This window comes from Mobula birostris, chromosome 1, assembly GCF_030028105.1.
Source record: "Mobula birostris isolate sMobBir1 chromosome 1, sMobBir1.hap1, whole genome shotgun sequence".
Taxonomy (NCBI): Eukaryota; Metazoa; Chordata; class Chondrichthyes; order Myliobatiformes; family Myliobatidae; genus Mobula; species Mobula birostris.
In genome coordinates this window covers 227,774,443-227,794,195 of record NC_092370.1, presented here as the reverse complement: position 1 = coordinate 227,794,195, position 19,753 = coordinate 227,774,443, and the positions used below count along the sequence as shown (strand labels likewise).

Below are 19,753 nucleotides of genomic sequence, written 5' to 3'. Positions count from 1 at the left end.
CTAAAATAGAGCTTACTTTCAGCACAGATAAGATGGGCTGAAGGGCCTATTGCTGTGCCCTATGACTATGCTCAGAATCTTATACATTGATTTATTTTAAATAAAGTAGTCCAAGTTTATACAGCCTTGATTGAAATTAAAACTGCATGGCTATGATTTATTGCAAGAAGCCTTCCAGATTTATTTCTTTTTTACAGTCGCTCTGTCACAAGATAACCTTTAATTGGAACAGTATGTAGAAGAAAAAGACCACTGTCCACAATCACCTTGTTCTTCGGTTAGCCGTCAGGATGCACAAGTGCAACTACTCCCAACTCTTCCACTACACACTGCAGCAGAGGGACTGGTCTCTTGCCACTCTCTTAACAGGCAAGACAATGGCTGAAACCAAGCATTAGCAATAAAGCAAACACAAGGAAATCGGCAGATGCTGGAATTTCAAGCAACATACATAAAAGTTGCTGGTGAATGCAGCAGGCCAGGCAGCATCTCTAGGAAGAGGTACAGTTGACGTTTGAAGTCAATAAAGTCAACTATTGGCATCAATCCAGCCTCTTTGACTAGTTACAGAATCAAAATCAGATATAGGTTTATTATCACTGATATCTGTCAAGAAATGAGTTGTTTTGCAGCAGCAGTACATTGCAGTACATACTACAAATTACAATATATGCATTTCAAAGAGAGAACAAAAATACTGAGGTAAGGTTCACGGACCGTTCGGAAATCTGATGGCAGAGGAGAAGCAGCTGTTCCTAAAACATTTAGTGTGTGTTTTCAGGCTCCTGAATCTTCTTCCTGATAGTAGTGACGAGAAGAGGGTGGTGGGGATCTTTAGTGATGGACGCCTCCTTTTTGAGGCATCACCTTTTGAAGATGTCCTTAATTTTGGGGAGGGTAATGCCCATGATGGAAATTTAAAACAATAGTTGAGAATCAAAGTTAAAACTGTCAAATATCATTATTTAATCAGAACAAGATCAGCAGATGCAATGATTACATCACTAAAAACTGCAGCTGCTGAACATGAACTTTGATTTGATTTTGATTCTTATTTGTAAATAAATGTTACTGCTCAGTTTAAGTACTGCAAAAAAAGTCTAGGGATGAATAATAAGCAAAACAAGGAGGAAAAGGAGGAAATCTTGCAAAAATATTGGTTCTTTTACTACACACTATTGCTAATCCATTTAGTAATATAAAGTACTTTTTTTAAAAAGTACTCAGTTCACACCATTTAACTGAGAGATATTAAAGTGCATGATACAACTGGATAATAATGCTGAGAACGGCGGGAGGAGAGAGCGCAGCGCACCACGCGTGCACAGCCCTCCGGTGAAAAATGATATTGTATCCGTTAAATAGGGGCCGTGGACAATTCTGATTTGATGGAGAGGGACGTGAAAGCACAGAGGAACATCTGGAGAAATTTCTGAAACGCTCGTTCGCTGCTGTCATTACTGCGTGGTCAGGAATCTTTCGGAGGGTAGGCCTCAAAATCCCCGGCTTTGCCTGCTGTTGGCGACTGAGATTGAGGTCGAATTGCTCAGTACTCGGTGTCGGAGAGCTGATCGGAGCTCAAAGTTTTCGGATGACTCAGAGTCGGACTGTGGTCGGCATGGCAGGGAGAGTTCTTCCTTCTCCCGTCTGCGTGAGATGAGGGATATTTGAGAGACCTTGAACTTTTACTGTGCTCATGGACTTCTTCATCAAGTTATGGTATTGTTGCACTGTTGTAACTATATGTTATAATTATGTGGTTTTGTCAGTTTTTTCATTCTTGGTCTGTCCTGTATTTTGTGATATCACGCCGGAGGAAATATTGTATCATTTCTTAACGCATGCATTACTAAATGACAATAAAAGAGGACTGCATGTCTTCATAATCTAATTAATACACTTAACAAGCAACAATTTTTGATCATTTCTTACAGCATATGGAAGTACATAGAAGATATTTTATTAAGCATAATACAAAATTAATGGCACTACAACAGTCAATTCTGTGGTCTGATATTAAATCCAAGACACATGTTTCTAAACCACAGAGCAGAAGTTTACTCTAAAAATTAACAATATTTACTTGTGCAGGCTTACAGATCTGTAAACAATCCTCTCAAGGTATAAACTTCAGCAGATGGTAGAGATCTGGTTTTTTGTCCATGAATATGCTGGAATTGAAGAAACAAGGGGCACCACCAAACTGTGAAACATGATTTTAAATCAACCGTATGGACAAGACTGCCTATTTAAGAGTGGGATGAGTTATAACAAAATAACTTGCTATTCGTTGTCCATTTGGGAGTGGCTTTAAAAATTGCACCTTCTCCACCACTGCCTCAGGGCAGCATGGTCGTGTTCACAGCAGCAGCTGGAAGACCGGGGTTTGATACCTGCCGCTGCCTGTAAGGAATTTATACGTCCTCCCCGCGACCATGTGGGTTTCTTACGGGTGCTCCGGTTTCCACCCATATTCCAAAGACGTACAATTAGGGTAGGCTAATTGAGGGCATACTACGTTAGCACCAAAAGCCTGGTGACACTTGTGGGCTGCCCTAGCACATCCTCGTTGATTTGATTTGATGCAAAAATGAAGCACTTCACTGTATGTTTCTACATACATGTGATAAATAAAGCTAATCTTTAATCCTCCTTCACTCCCCTTGCATAGCCATACTTTTTACCCAATCCATTTTATCACTGAATTATATACCATTTACCTCATTAACTCTGAAAGAAAATGTTTGCTGTAGAAAATTATATTGAAGCTCCTAGCATTCCAGGTTTGAAAATTCTCCATTATTGCGGAAGAAATGGTGGTTGATTTGTGTGAGAAATTAGCTCAAATGGGAAGATTAATAATCCTACTGCTTTACAGAAACACTATTTTTTCAAGAACTTTTACTGTTTAATGCCAAGGGTTTGACTGTACATACATCACAAGCACTCCAATTTTACGTTTTCTCCCCACCCCCCATCCAATTTATTCTAGCTTTACTGAATCCCATTTTGTTTTAATCTTCCAGAGAGAGCTGACCACAAACTGTCATTTCCGATAAAGCACGTTCCTCTGGGTATTTACGAAGATGATGTGATGGTAGGGGGAATGGCTTGGAGTGGGCAGGGGAAGAAATAACAAGCAAAAAGCATACACAATTCTCGAGTCAAAAAGAAGGCTGAAAGTCGGCTGAAGTCATATGGGGAAAATGTTGTCAAGGCAATGGTGTATTTCCACATGCTAACGGCCTGTCCATTTGCCAGGCGACAAAACAGAACTCATGATGCAACTGCACCTGTCTCAGCTATGTGTTGCTATGACAACCTTCCAGCTTCCATGGTTACCACAACGCTAATCACCTAGCGAGGCAGATGTACGGCATTCTCCTTCCAAACCCAGCTGTGCATTCAAATCTCTGCTTTGATGACTGACGGACTAAGCATGTGATGGAATGTGCTTTAACCCAGTAACAAGACAATACATTCCCCCGTCGTCCTGCTCCAAAACAGCTGCTGACTGAAACCAGATATCATCACGCGGAGTTTCAACACAGGTCAAAAGATATAGGAGCAGAATTAGGCCATTCAGCCCATCAAGAATGCTCCGCCACTCAATGACTGATTTATCATTACTCTCAACCACATTCTCCTGCCCTCCCTACGTAACCATTGATGCCCTTACAACCTACCACCTCCACCATAAATATACCCAATAACTTGGCTTCCACAGCCATCTGTGGCAACATATTCTACAGATTCACCACCCCCAGCTAAAGAAATTCCTCCTCATCTCTGTTCTAAAGGGATGTCCTTGTATTCTGAGGCTGTGCCCTCTGGTCATAGACTCCCCCACTATCAGAAACATCCTCTCCACCTCTGTTCTATCAAGGCCTTTCAATATTTGGTAGGTTTCAAGGAGATCTCTCTTCATTCTTCTAAATTCCAGTGAGTACAGGCCCAGAGCTATCAAATGCTTCTTGTATGTTAATCTTTTCATTCCCAGGATCATTCTCATAAGCTTCCTCTTGACCTTCTCCAATGCCAGCACATCCTCTCTCAGATAAGGGGCCCAACATTGCTCACTATACTCCGAATGTGGTCTGACCAATACCTTATAAAGCTTCAGCTTCTGATCTCTTACTTGTACACTGACAGGCAAGAGCAAATATTTCATGCCCCCACCCTCTCCATTCTAGTCCCTCAAGCAATGCAAGTCTGATTCGCGTCCACTTCCCCCACCTCCATTTCTGAGCACCTGAGTAAACGTGACACCACACTGACATGCTTACCTGTGATATCCCCTCGGGGAAGTTGGAGGCGTGTTAAAAACATGAGAGTAGGGATGATAGGGCGTCTTTTTCAATGCTTGAATAAGGTTTTGTCTGTATTCTGGATCTATACACCACAAGGAGCCCTTCCCAATACTCTGCAGGAACAAAGAAAACAAAGGGTCATAAATAGCACATCTCAAAAGTTAATACAGCCATGCAATAATCTATTTTCCAAATGCTGCATTAAAAATACACATACATTTTGTTTAAGAGAAAGCACTTGTGAATATTAACAACTTCCAGGTGTGTAAAGAAGGAGGTTAGGCTTAAACAAATTGGTAAAATCCATGTCAGTGTAATTCATAAACTATGGAAATTCTGCAGGTGGAAATCCCGAACAACACACAAAGGCTGGAGGAACTCAGAGGATCAGGCAGCATCTATGGAGGTGAATAAACAGTTGACGTTTCAGTCCAAGACTCTTCATCAGGACTGGAAAGGTGGGGGGGGGGCAGAGGCCAGTATAATAAGAAGGTGGGGGAAGGGGAAGGAATACAAAGCTGGCAGGTGATAGGTGAGACCAGGTGAGGGGAAGTGGGTGGGTGGGGAAGCAGGTATGAAATAAGAAGCTGGGAGGTGCTAGGTGGAAGAGATAAAGGACTTAAAGAAGGAAGAATCTGATTGGAGAGGACAGTGGACCATGGGAGAAGGAAGGAGGAAGGGAATCAGAGGGAGGTGATAGGCAGGAGAAGAGAAGGGGTAATGGGGCAATCAGAATGGGGAATGGAAAAACTCAACATTTATTCCCCTCCATAGATGCAGCCTGATTTGCTGAGTTCCTCTCAGTATTTTATGCGTGTTGCAAGTCAATGTAATTGTTGAGTGATGACACAAGGGACTGCAGATGCTGGAATCTGGAGCAAGAAACAGACTGCTAGAGGTACTGTACTCAGCGGGCTGAGCAGCATCTATGGAGGCAAAGGGATGGTTGGCATTTCGACAGTGTCCTGACCCTAAACGTTAACCATCCCTTCCCTCTGCAGATGCTGCCTGACCCATTGAGTTCTTCTAGCAACTTGTTTATTGCTAAACGTAACTGTTCTTTACACACAGAGCAGCTCACACTGATATCTGTGCAACAGTGGGTCTCTGCCAACATTCAATACCTGCTTAGGTTAACATACTACATGACAGGTTTTCCAACAGACAAACAGAAAACTCCTGTGCTCTTCCAAGTATTGCTGTTCTCTATGAAGCACACTTCAAGGATCAGTTTTATTTTCCACATATGTTCAAGTCTTGGGCACAGCAGGAAACAAAATTAAAACAATATTCAACATTAAGAATAGAGAATCATATAAAAAGTAACGTCAGAGGTTTATTGGCATAATTTGTCTTCACGTTTCCAATAGCAAAGTGATGAGTTCATCTTAGTAGTTGCATTCCATGTCCTTTGAAGTTACACCGCTGGCTAGCAAAAGAGGTTCACTTTGTTACTGTCTATTATTTGACTTATTTATTTAGAGATGGAAAAGCCCCTTCTGGAAGCCCCATTGCCCAGCAACCCACCGCTTTAACCCTAGCCAAATCATGGTACAATTTGCAATGACCAATTAACCTACATCCCTGGACTGTGGGAGGCAACCGGAGCACCCGGAGGAAAACTACGCGTACATGGGAAGGAATGTACAAACTTGTGCTTGAAGCAGCTTGCAAGCGTCGACACACATTTCGGCACCAACAGGCAAGTACTTCTGTGACTGAGAGTGAGACCTCAGAATGGTATGTCGCCTCCCTGGTGCCAGAGTTAGAGATGCCTTGGACCAGGTAGAGCATTCTGATCGGGCAGGAGAACAGCCACTGTTGCCAATGATGTAGGTAAAAAGAGTGATGACGTCCTCACTGGAATTGAACTCTGAACTCTGACACATCAAGCTGTAAAAGTGTTGTACTTCTTAAACACCCTTTATTGTTTATCCAAAGGTGGATAGTCATTGCCCTTGGTGAATTACTGCTTTCCTTGGAGTCAAAGTTGTTCAGCACAGAAACAAGCTCTTTGACTCACGATGTCCATGCCAACTTTTTTGCCCATCTATATTCATCCTCTTTGATTAGGTCTATGGAGTCCCTTCCTTCTGCACCAGCTCTTTAGCTGCACAGTTACTGCCCCCTCCTCTTATTCTATCCTCACTAGCACGTGACACAAATAGCAATCTTGAGATCACGATCCTAGAGATCCTGCCTTTTAAGCTTCTACGTAACTCAAGCTCACTTAGCAGGACCTCATCCCTCTTTTTACCTACAGCGTTGATAACAATGGCTGCTCTCCTGCCCGATCAGAATGTTCTACCTGGTCCAAGGCATCTCTAACTCTGGCACCAGGGAGGCGACATACCATTCTGAAGTCTCACTCTCAGTCAGAGAAGCACTTGCCTATTGGTGCCGGAATGTGTGTCGACGCTTGCAAGATGCCTTAAGCACAAGTTTAGGCTGTGTTGGTTGTTAACATAAATGACACATTTCACGGTATGTTTCGATGTACATGTGATAAATAAAATAAAACTTAATTTGTATATTCCCTGGACATTTCTCCCCTCCGCTGTTTAGCAGAACTAACTGTAGTGTTACAAACCTGCCCTATTGCTGTTTTTCTCTCTAAGGCCATTCCTTCCCAACTGTATCCAAAATGGAAACCCAATGACTTGGCCTCCACAGCCATCCGTGGCAATGAATTCCACAGATTCACTCCCTTCTAGCTAAAGAAATTCCTCCTCTTATGGTTATGGACCAAATGTAGCCAAATGGGACTTGCAGGGAGGAGGATGTGGTTGGCATGGACCAGTTGGGTAAAAGAGCCTCACTCTATAACACCATGTGGGTTGTAATATTTTACAAAATGGATTTTTAAAAAATGAAACTTTGATATTGCTAGTGGCACCATCAACAACGATCACAGAAAACATTGGGGAAAAGCCTTTAATGAGCAGCAAGGAATCCCACTGACAGGGTTAGATTATGCTGGCAAAAATGTTGTGCAAATGGAGGAAATGGCAGTGATTGCTTTTGACTGCCGGTAGAAACAGTAATCAGCCAAGCTTCTGTATGCCAGTAATGTGGTCTTGATAAGTGCAAAGACATCGGGCAAGAACATTTCAATACGTAAATGACTGAAAGTGGTGCTGAGGAAGAATAACCAACAAACAAGCCTGCCTAAGAAGAGGCAAAGATGCTGGTTCCAAGTAACAAACTTTGCCCTTAAATGGCCTTCTTGATTCACATGTTTGTCCACATACATCTTAAATGCTTCCACCACTCTCTCAGGCAGTATGTTACAAGCACCTTCTGAGTGAGTTTTTTTCTTCATACCTCCTGCAGACTTCCTTTTCCTAACCTTAAAGCTATGCCCTCCAGTTCTTAATGTCTCTGTTATGGGGAAAAATGTATTGCCATCTACATTTTAACTTTATACATCATAAGTTTGTTTCCGCACTCAAATCACCCCTCCGCCTCCATTGCTTCATGGGAAAAAAAATTCTCAGCCTATCCAGACTTTCCTCATAACCGAAATGCTCTTATTCTCAGTAACATCCAAGTGAATCTCCTCTGTGCTCTCTCTAGATCTGTAACAGAGATGAGAAGGAACTTCTTTAGTCAGAGGTTGGTGAGACTCCAGAATTCATTGCCACAGACAGCAGTGGAAGCCAAGTCATTGGGTATATTTAAAGATGAGTTTGACAGTTTCTTGATTAGTAAAGGTGTCGAAGGTTACGGGGTGAAGGCTGAATGGGGTTGAGAGGGATAATAAATCAGCCATGATTCAATGACAGAGCAGACTTGATGGGCTAAATGGCCAAATTTTGCTCTTACATCTCAAGGTCTTATGGTCTCATTAAGTCTATGACATTTGCACTCTCCATGCTTGGGTATCTTAATTCATTAACATTTCACTGTGTGGTCATATGACTTATTTCTGTAATGCAACATTGCAATACTCTAATTATTTATATTAAACTTAAACATACAGACATTCAAGCAAGGTTAAAATTAATTCACTTTGCAAATTGCTTTGAAGCATTTCAATTTGGTTAAACACAACATCAAGAGTACGTTTATATTAGAACTGTATGGCCATATCATCATTTGCTTATACAATTTTGGAATTAGTTTGCAAAGCGGAAGTGTCACGACTTTTTTATTTCCAGAGTCAGCAAGATGCCATCTTGTATCTGCTAACGCCTGCAGCTGATGAACTATTTTTGCTCACTGTATCAACTAAGTGTTTGAGGAAAACTACTGAAGGTTCCTTCTTGATCTCTGTTTAATGACGCCTGGTAGAAATAGCACAAAGTGTACTAGGCAAAAATTGGCAGTCAATATCAAGCCTAGTGCATTTTTGGAGAATAAATGACATCCACTTAAACTGCAGAATCAGCCAACACTTTCAGGAAAGAAAGGCAGATAGAGAAATGAAAGCAAACAAATGTGAACACAGTAAGGATGAATATAATTAGCTGTTGTGATACAGCAAGTCTTTGCTTGCCACATGGCTCAAGAGGGACAGCAAAAAAAATTGTGTGGTCACAATCCATAACTTTTTCTAAGTGTACCAAAATAGATTCAATAGGCTGAATCTATGGAATTGCCACAAACTACTGTGAAGGCCACGTCATCGGCTATATTTAAAGTGGAGGCTGATAGGTTCTTGATTATAAGAGCCTCAAAAGCAATGGGGAGAAAGTAGAAGAATGGAGTTGAGAGGGAAAATAAATCCTCCATGATGGAATGACAGAGCAGACCCAATGGGCCGAATGGCCTGTTTCTGCTCTCATGTTTTATGGGCTTTTGAAATATGTACTAACAGAGAACTATGCGCATTGGGGCACAAGTTAAAATTCCAGCAATCTATTATGAATATCCTTGCTGGTTGTATGTAGATCTAGAATCACCCTATCATCGAATGTCATTGTCAATACAAAACTGTTAATTTCTCAGGCTTTTCATCTTCCCTTGTTAATTCACTTTACAACAAAGCTTTTAAATTATAGGCAATGAAGGTGCATATTTAAAGTCATGAATACGTGCAAATTGCTGGAAGAACTCAGCAGGTCAGGCAGCATCGATGGATGGGAATAAATAGTTGACTTTTCGTCAGGTCCTATTGAAATTCATCTGCTGCCTGATCTGCTGAGTTCTCCCAGGCATTTTGTGTGTGTGGTTCAAGATTTCCAGCATCTGATTAATCTTGTTTTGTTTATTTAATGTCAAGAAGCCAATATGAGCAATGTCCCAGCTTTGAATGTAATCCCCACTAATGTATATAAAGCTCTTCAACAGTCACAGCACATGATCAACCTTCTGAAATAACAGCAACAGATCTGCACAATGCAGAATCACTTACTTTAAGTTTCTCAACATGACTGTTTCTTCTGAAGCAACACAACATGGATGAAAGCGCAATTTCAGTGAAATAGAGTTATAATGTACTTATCACAACTGAATTTGGAAAACTTGCTGTACAATTGAAACTTTTGTCTTTCTGAAGTTGAGTAATAATTGCTTATGATACTTGGGGCTAGATAAAACTATGTAAAAAAATTATGGTGATAAATTTAGAAATTTAAAGCAATACAGTATGAATATTAAAGCACTTTAGGTACAATATTACCTTCAGTATTCTAACATTAGTATGAAAAGTAAGACTGGTGGCAGTCAGTACAAGATCGGGGTTGATTAGGATGTAATCAAAAGTGGTGCAGCAGTCCTGAGAAAACAAATATAATTAATAAGTATTAAATTCTTGCTTTTCCCTAACTAGGTTTATTGGCCTGATGAGTTGTACCACCCAGGGTACTTAGATACATGTCATTAAGCTGCAGATTGCAAACACAATTAAAGTAATGATTTTAAACTTGTTAATACAAGCCGAAGGTATAAATCATTTACGGGCACCATTCATGTGGCACAGCAAAAGACAGTATTGTGCCAATCACTTTCCTTCACTTCAGACTGCTCCACCAGGATCAGGAACAGTTATTACCCTTCAACCATCAGGCTCCTGAAGCAGCATGGATAACTTCACTCACGTCAACTCTGAACTGATCCCACAACCTACACACTTACTTTCAAAGACTCGAGAACCACATTCTCAATATTATTTATGTACTATTTATTTATTACCATTTGTCCTTTTTGTATTTGCTGTTTACCTTCTTTTACAAATTGGTTGTTTGTCAGCCTTTGTGTGTAGTTTTTCCTCAATCCTATTGGATTTCTTTGCTCTCCTGTGAATGCCCGCAAGAGATTAATCTCAGGGTGGTATATGATGCAATATACCTACTTTGATAATAAATTTATTTTGGGCTTTGTTATCTAGTCAGTTATCCATTTCACATGCACAGCAGTGCAAAGGCCAGAGGTACTAAAGCCAATTTAAATTTCCAAATGCATTTTTAACAGTGGAAAAATCAATAATATTTAAGGCCACTTTCTTAATGATTTACCAATGTAGGAGAAGACAGCTGGCACACTACTCCAGAAATTCATCCAACCCCAAAAGTCAATAGTGTTTTCAATCATCAAAAAAAAATGTGGATTATACATCTATTTCCATAGTAACGCAGTAGTTCCAAGCAAATGTTCTTTGAATCTCAGCAAACAGATATCAAACTCTGAATGTGCCTTCCATGTCTGCCATTACTCTATAAACTTAATCACATTTACTACTTTGCAAGTGTATTGCTTTTATTATTTCTTTCAAAAGGATTAAATAGATACAGATAAATAGTTTGGATGAAGGCTACAGTCAATTTCTTATTGAAATTATTACCTTCAGAGAGGAGGTACAGGAGCCTAAAAACACACACTCCAAATTTTTAGAATTGCTTCTGCAGCTCTGCCATCAAATTTCTCAATGGACAATGAATACTATCACACTACATGTCAAAGTTCCTGAAGGTGAGTCTCGGCCTGAAACTGTTTACTCTTTTCCATAGATGCTGCCTGGCCTGCTGAGTTCCTCCAGCATTTTGTGTGTTGCTTGTAATTTGATCCAAGTGACTTTGTGAAATGATTGTTGATGCCAAATGGGGTGGTTTGATTACCTTAAAAACAGTTGATCTCCTGGAATTTTCACATTCAACAGTCTCTATAATTTACAGAGATTGGTGTGTGTAAAAAAAAATCCAGTGAGCGGCTTTTCTGTGGGCGAAAGTGCCTTGTTAATGAGGGAGGTCAGAGGGGAACGGCCGGGAGAGCTCAAGTAGACAGGAAGGCGACAGCAAATTAAATAACCATGCGTTACAACAGTTGGTGTGCAGAAGAGCATCTCTGAATGCACAAAACGTCAAAACTTGAAGTGGATGGGCTACAGAAACAGAAGACCACATCAGGTTTAACTCCTGTACATAATAAAGTAGCCAATGAGTGCACGTCTCATACTGTAATTTATAATACATCTGATGCAATTCATCGCATTGCTGCCACTTACTTGCACTACTTCTTTCTTTCTTTATATGCAGTGGATTCGGATTAAATGGGGCATATCAGCAGCAGTACATTTTGTCCCAATTAAGAGGCTGCCTCAATTAGCTAAAGTTTCATGGAAATACAAACCCCATTTCCAGAAAAGTTGGGATATTTTCCAAAATGCAATAAAAACAAAAATCTGTGATATGTTAATTCACATGAACCTTTATTTAACTGACAAAAGTACAAAGAAAAGATTTTCAACAGTTTTACTTATCAATTTAATTGTATTTTGTAAACGTACACAAATTTAGAATTTGATAGTCATAGTCATACTTTATTAATCCCTGGGGAAATTGGTTTTCGTTACAGTTGCTCCATAAATAATAAATAGTAATAGAACCATAAATAGTTAGATAGTAATATGTAAATTATGCCAGTAAATTATGAAATAAATCCAGGACCAGCTCATTGGCTCAGGATGCCTGACCCTCCAAGGGAGGAGTTGTAAAGTTTGATGGCCACAGGCAGGAATGACTTCCTATGACGCTCAGTGCCGCATCTCAGTGGAATGAGTCTCTGGCTGAATGTACTCCTGTGCCCACCCAGTACATTATGCAGTGGATAGGAGACATTGACCAAGATGGCATGCAACTTAGTATGGCTGCAACCACAGAAGTTGGGACAGAGGCATGTTTACCATTGTGTTATATCACCTTTCCTTTCAATTACACTTTTTAATCCTTTTGGAACTGAGGATGCTAATTGTAGTAGATTTGCAATTGGAAATTTTGTCCATTCTTGCTTGATATAAGACTTCAGCTGCTCAACAGTCCGTGGTCTCCATTGTCAGATTCTCCTCTTCATGATGCGCCATACATTTTCAATAGTAGATAGATCTGGACTGGCAGCAGGCCAGTCAAGCACACGCACTCTGTGTCTACAAAGCCATGCTGTTATAGCCCATGCAGAATGTGGTCTGGCATTGTCCTGCTGAAAAAAGCATGGACGTCCCGGGAAGAGATGTCGCCTTGATGGCAACATATGTCTCTCTAAAATCCTCAGAGTCAATGGTACCTTCACATACATGCAACTCACCCATGCCGTGGGCACTGATACACCCCCATACCATCACAGATGCTGGCTTTTGCACCTTTCGCTGATAACAATCTGGATGGTCGTTTTCATCTTTGGCACGGAGAACTCGACGCCAGTTTTTTCCGAAAAACTAGCTGAAATATGGACTCATTTGACCACAGCACACGGTTCCACAGTCTTTTGGTCCATCTGAGATGAGCTCGGGCCCAGAGAACTCACCGGCGTTTCTGCATAGAGTTGATGTATGGCTTCCTCCTTGCGTAATACAGTTTCAAGTTGCATTTCTGGATGCAGCGACGGACTGTGTTGAGTGACAATGGTTTTACGAAGTACTCCCGAGCCCAGGTGGATATAATTGTCACAGTAGCATGACGATTTCTTAGGCAGTGCTGCCTGAGGGCTCGAAGATCACGCGCATTCAGCAGTGGTTTCCGACCTTGCCCTTTACGCACTGAGATGTCTCTGAATTCTCCGAATCTTTTCACAATATTATGTACTGCAGATGTTGACAGACCTAAATTCTCTGCAATCTTGCGTTGAGAAATGTTTCTTTTGAACTGACTAACAATTCTCTCACGAATTTTGGCACAAAGGGGTGAGCCACGACCCATCCTTGCTTGCAAAGACTGAGCCTTTGATGGACGCTACTTTTATACCCAGTCATGATACCTCACTTGCTACCAATTAGCCTGCTTAATGTGGAGTCTTCCAAACCGGTGTTACTTGAATATCCTGTGCACTTTTCAATCTTATTTTAACTCTGTCCCAACTTTTGTTGAGTGTGTTGCAGCCATCAAATTCTAAATTTGTGTATGTTTACAAAATACAATTAAGTTGGTCAGTAAAACTATTGAAAATCTTTTCTTTGTACTTTTGTCAGTTAAATAAAGGTTCACGTGAATTAACATATCACAGATTTTTGTTTTTATTGCATTTTGGAAAATATCCCAACTTTTCTGGAAATGGGGTTTGTAGTTAAAAAGGTATTAAAAAAAAGGCAAAATGAGTAACAAATAATGTATTTAAATGAAATACAGAATAAATCAGAATACCACCCAATAGTACTACATTACTAGAAAACTATTAGTTCATAATAGTTATCGACAGAGGAATTCATCTAGTGTATACAATGAAACACAAGCACAATTATGAAGAAAACATGGCAGCGCCTCGACTTCCTTGGGAATTTGTGAAGATTCAGCATGACATCTAAAACTTTGACAAACTTCTGTAGATGTGTGGTGGAGAGTGTGTTGACAGACTGCGTCACACCCTGTCATAGGAAAATTAATGCCATTGTACTGAAAATCCTACAATAAGTAGTGGATGCAGCCCAGTCCATCACGGGTAAAGCCCTCCTCACCACTCAGCACATCTACATGAAATGTAGTTGCAGGAAAGCAGCATCCATCATCAGGGACCTCCATCAACCAGGTCATGCTCTCTTCTCGCTGCAGCCATCAGGAAGAAGGTACAGGAACCTCAGGACTCACACCCCCAGGTTCAGGACCAGTTGTTGCCCCCTCAGGCATTAGGCTCTTGAACGAAGGGGTGTTGACTTTATTTGGCTTCACATACCCATCATTGAAATGTTCCCACAACCTACGGACTCACTTTTGAAGATTCATCTCATGTTCTTGATACTTATCGCCTATTTATTTATTATTATTATTTCTTTCTTTTTGTATTTGCACAGTTTGCTGTCTTTAGCACACTGGGTACAGTCTTCCATTGATTCCATTATGGTTATTGTTCTATTATGGATTTATTGAGTATGCCTGGAACAAAATTAATCTCAGGGTTGTGCACGGTGACATATATGTACTTTGATAATAAATTTACTTTGAACAAAATCTGCGCAGACACATAGTGCAAATAATGGACAGCCTTCATACAATGCTTTCAATGACTGCATCATCCAAATCATTACTTTCATTGTAACATTCAAGATGATTGCTGATACCTTCAAATCCTTTGTAGTACCTAACTTGTTAAAGTAGTGAGATCATTTTATTTTCACTCACGGACGTTTCTGGCATCTCCAAGCCTGAATGTTTGAAACCGCAGTGAAAGCAACTTGGAATTGCCTTAACTGCTTATTTCTTGCCAACTTCCAGTGACAAAAACCACTGCTTTTTGAACACAAACACATGCAACCAACGTAATTTAAAAACTGTTCACCCTAAGCATGGTGTTGCATCCAACAGCCACACAAGTGCTTGCACTGACGCTAGTTAGAATCTGTTCGTTAACAACCTCCTGTCCCAGTTAAACAGCATAGAGCTCCAAACAAACACAGGGAATCCTGTAATTTTCTCAAATAGATTTTTTTCCTTTAAGAGTTGTCCCAAGTAAGTGAATGCTCCAATTAGTCAGAATTCATTGTATATTTCTCATTATAATTTGTAACTTTTATGTCTTGCACTGTACAAAACAAATTTCACAAATAGGTTAGTGATAATAAACCTGTTCATGATTTTGAAATGTAGACCTATTCAACAAATAGAATTTATAACACAGAAGCCATTCAACTCACTAGGTTTACATAGTTATTAATGCACAACCTGATCCACAATCTTATCCAACCAACACAGCCACTCATGTCTTAGCAACACACACAAAATACTGGAGAAACTCCACAAGTCACGGATGCCCATTCTCCTCCATCGATGCTGCCTGACTGGCTGATTTCGCTCACCACTGTGTGTGTGTTACCCTTCTCCTTTATCTGCTTGTGCAGCATTTCTTTAAATGCATCTGTTTTAACCATCCCCTGTGACATTAAATTCCACATTCTCACTTCTCTTTAGTTAAAGAAGTTTATCCCAAATGCTCTGATGACCATTTTATAGTGATAATCTCTCATTATGCTCTTCTCCATGTGGGAAATTCCACTTTACCAAAATGTTTCATCATTTTCAGATCTATCCTCAAGACCACCACCTATACTTTACCACCACTCGGCTTACTGTTTGAAGGCAGCTAGCAATTCATTCTGCTACTCATGCCCTGACATCATGTTGTCTGACCTTAGTTGTGGTTTAATGGGGTCACTTTCCCAAGCTTTTTGAATATCTAGACAGAGATCACAACTACTGCATCATCATTACCTACTCTATTATGTCTTCAAAAATGCAACAATTTTTTCCTTTTAAAATCCACTCTGTTTAATAATATATTTTTCATTTACACAATTATTTTATTCTCTCCTGAAGTCGTGATTCCATTATTTTTCCTACCAACAAATTGAAGCTGACTCATTCATAATTCCTTGGACGTGCACTAATCCTTTTTAAATATATGTATCAAATTACTATCCACTAGTCCTTTGGCAATACACCTCTTTCCAAAGTATTATACATGACAATGACTTTGCTATCTCATCCCTGCTTCTACTAAAATGCATAGATGCAATCTAATCAGACTGGCAGTTGGTTTATCCTCTGTGTGGTTGCTCAGTTTATTTAATATTTTTCTTGCTTTTTTTTCTTTCCTTCAAACACATTCATTTATTGCTCATCAACTATTACCGTGTCCACCCAATCCATCCCCCAGTAAACACTTAAGCTGATACTTAATCTATTTCTGAATAATGATTTAATATTCAACCATCTCCTCTCTTTCCCTTATTGGCCTTATTCCAGTATACTCCTATCCCAATCTCCATTTTATTTATGTATTTGCAAATTATTTTACAAGTTTGTTTACAGACGTATACACAAGATGGAGGGGAGTGAGGGTTTGATCAGATTAATTGCCTGGAGGAAGAAATATTTAAGATGGTGTAGTTAGAAGGGAACTTTTGGAAAAGCCACTTGCAGGATGTGTAGCATCTACGATATTCTCCCTGCTCACTTCTTTGTCCTGGACACATACAACTGTAATCTTTTACACATCAGTTGTTTGTCTTTGTTTGTGTGTAGATTTTTATTGATTCTATTGGGTTTCTTTGTACCTACTACAAATATCTGCAAGAAAGTGAATCTCAGGGTAGTATATGGTGCCAGATACCTAATAAAGTGATCACTGAGTGTATGTTTGTGGTCTTCTGTTGCTTCAGCCTATCCACTTCGAAGTTCAAAGTGCTATGCATTCAGAGATACTCTTCTGCACACCACTGTTGTAATACGTGGTTATTTGAATTACTGTCGCCTTCCTGTCAGCTTGAACCAGTCCAGCCATTCTCCGCTGACCTCTCTCATTAATAACGCACTTTCTCCCAAAGAACTGCTGCCTCATGGATGTATTTTGTTTTTCGCACTGTTGTACGTGAAAATCCCAGGATGTCATCAAGAGGGACTCAAATCACTACATCTGACACCAACAATCATTCCACAATCAAGTCATTTAGATCACATTTCTTCCCAATTCTGATGTTTGGTCTGAACAACAACTGAACCTTTTGACTATGCCTGCGTGCTTTTATACATTGAATTGCTGTCATGTGATTCGCTGTTTAGATAATGTATTAGCGATGAGTACAAGCATACTTAATAAATTGGTCACTGAGTGTATATGAATAGGAAAGTCAGCACGGACTTGAAAAGGGAAGGTCATGCTTCACCATCATTATTGAGTTCTTTGAAAGAGTAGATCAGTGTAATGAATTGGATGTAATGTATGAAGTTTTTCAAAAATCATTCGGTATCAATGGTCAAAGTGTGTGGAATTGGGGTCAAGGAGCAGAATGAACAGAGAAGTGGCATTCAGACAAAGTAGCCACTCAGACTGGCAGGAAGAGAATTAGTTGCTTTGGAACTCCTGTGGTTCATAGTTTGTATCAATGATTTAAAATCTAATGTGCAATATCCGAACGGCAGCAAATGTAGAGTAATAGTTAAAACTGAATCAGAAACTGCTGATCTCCTGGGATTTTCATACACAACAGTCTCTACAATTCACAGAGAATAGTGTGAAAACATCCAGTGAGCAGCAGTCCTGTGGGCAAAAATGCCTTGTTAATAAGAGTTCAGAGGAGAATGGCCAGACTAGTTCAAGCTGACAGGAAGGTGACCGCATCTCAAATAATCACGCATTCCAACAGTGGTGTGCGGAAGAGCATCCCCGATCAAGTCAAGTCGCTTTTTATTGTCATTTCAACCATAAACTGCTGGTACAGTACACAGTAAAAATGAAACAACGTTCTTCCAGGACCATGGTGCTACATGAAGCAACACAAAAACTACACTAGACTAAGTGAGACAACACAAGGCTACACTAGACTACGTAAGACAACACAAAAACTACACTAGACTACAGACCTACACAGGACTACATAACGTGCACAAACCAGTGCAGGGCAGTACAATAAATAATAAACAAGACAATAGGCACAGTAGAGGACAAATTACAATATAATAATAAATGATGTAGATGTCAGTCTAGACTCTGAGTATTAAGGAGTCTGATGGCTTGGGGGAAGAAACTGCTGCACAGTCTGGTCGTGAGAGCCAGAATGCTTCGGTACCTTTTGCCAGATGGCAGGAGGGAGAAGAGTTTGTATGAGGGGTGCGTGGGGGTCCTTCACAATGCTGTTGGCTTTACAGATGCAGCGTGTGGTGTAAATGTGTGTAATGGTGGGAAGAGAGACCCTGATGATCTTCTCAGCTGACCTCACTACCTGCTGCAGGGTCTTGTGATCTGAGATGCTGAAATTCCCGAACAAGGCAGTGATGCAGCTGCTCAGGATGCTCTCGGTACATCTCTATAGAATGTTGTGAGGATGCGGGGTGGGAGATGGACTTTCCTCAGCCTTCACAGAAAGTAGAGACGCTGCTGTGCTTTCTTGGCTATGGAGCTGGCGTTGAGGGACCAGGTGAGATTCTCCGCCAGGTGCTCTTAACAATCTCTACGGAGGAGCCGAGGATCACACAACACGTCAAACCTTGAAGTGGATGGGCTACACCAGCAAGCGGAAGGCCACACCAAGTTTCTCTCCTGTACTTAATGAAGTGGCTACTGAATGTAGTTTTAGTTTCTAGATAGTTCTGTATTACATCTTTGAGAAATGACTCAAAGCTAATTTACCTATAACTTTCTGTTAATTATAGCTCTGATGTTAGATAGTGGTTGAATGTCCCTCTGCCAGTTCTTTGACACCATTTCCTTCCTAAGTCATTTCTTTATTGTTTCTGAACATAGTTGGTTGCATGAATTCCAAAGCACTTAATATGTAGAAGTCTATGGGTTGCAGCTTTGACCCACGCATCATTTCAGGAACAGCTTCTTCCCCTCCGCCATCAGATTTCTGAACCGTCAATGAAACCATGGACACTACCTCACTATTTTTGCTCTCTTTTCTCACTACTTACTTATGTTTTATATACTGAACATTTCTTATTGTAACATTCTATATTTTACATATTGTAGTGTACTGCTGCTGCAAAACAACAAATTTCAGGACATATGTCAGTGATAATAAGTATGATTCTGATTGAACTTACTCAACAACTGAGCCACAACAGTTCTCCTGGGTAGAGAATTCCAGAGACAAACAACTCACAGTTAAAAAAAAAAGTCCTCTAAAATCAGTCTGAATGACCCATTCCCTGTTTTGGGACTGACTCCTACTTCAAGCCACTCCTGTAGGGAACTTCACCCTACATGAACTTTAAGAATGCCTTTAAGAATGTTGTGTGTTTCAATAAGATCACCTTTCACTTCTCTGGCCATCCTCATCACAAAGAAGGCATAACAGTAAATCTTAATTTCTTAGACGTTTGCGTAGATTTGGCACGTCACCTAAAGCTTTGACAAACTTCAATAGATGCACAGTGGAGAGTATCCTAACTGGTTGTATCACAGCCTGATAGAGAAACGCCAATGGACAGGAATGAAAAAGTCCACAGACAGTGGTTCATAAAGCCCAGTCCATCACAGAGAAAGCCCTCTCACAATTGAGCACATTTACATGGAGTGCTGAC

The 19,753-nt window shown here is 40.3% G+C and overlaps 1 protein-coding gene across 9 annotated transcripts in view; it reads right to left on the bottom strand.

Moving 5' to 3' along the window:
- Positions 1-19,753, bottom strand: part of foxn3 (forkhead box N3) — a 414,510-nt gene that overhangs the window by 181,129 nt on the left and 213,628 nt on the right. For all 9 annotated transcript variants that reach the window (XM_072273018.1, XM_072273037.1, XM_072273034.1 and 6 more), the window contains exon 3: positions 4,287-4,423. In XM_072273018.1, coding sequence (XP_072129119.1) covers positions 4,287-4,423 — 137 coding nt within the window. The remainder of the gene's footprint in view (positions 1-4,286; positions 4,424-19,753) is intronic.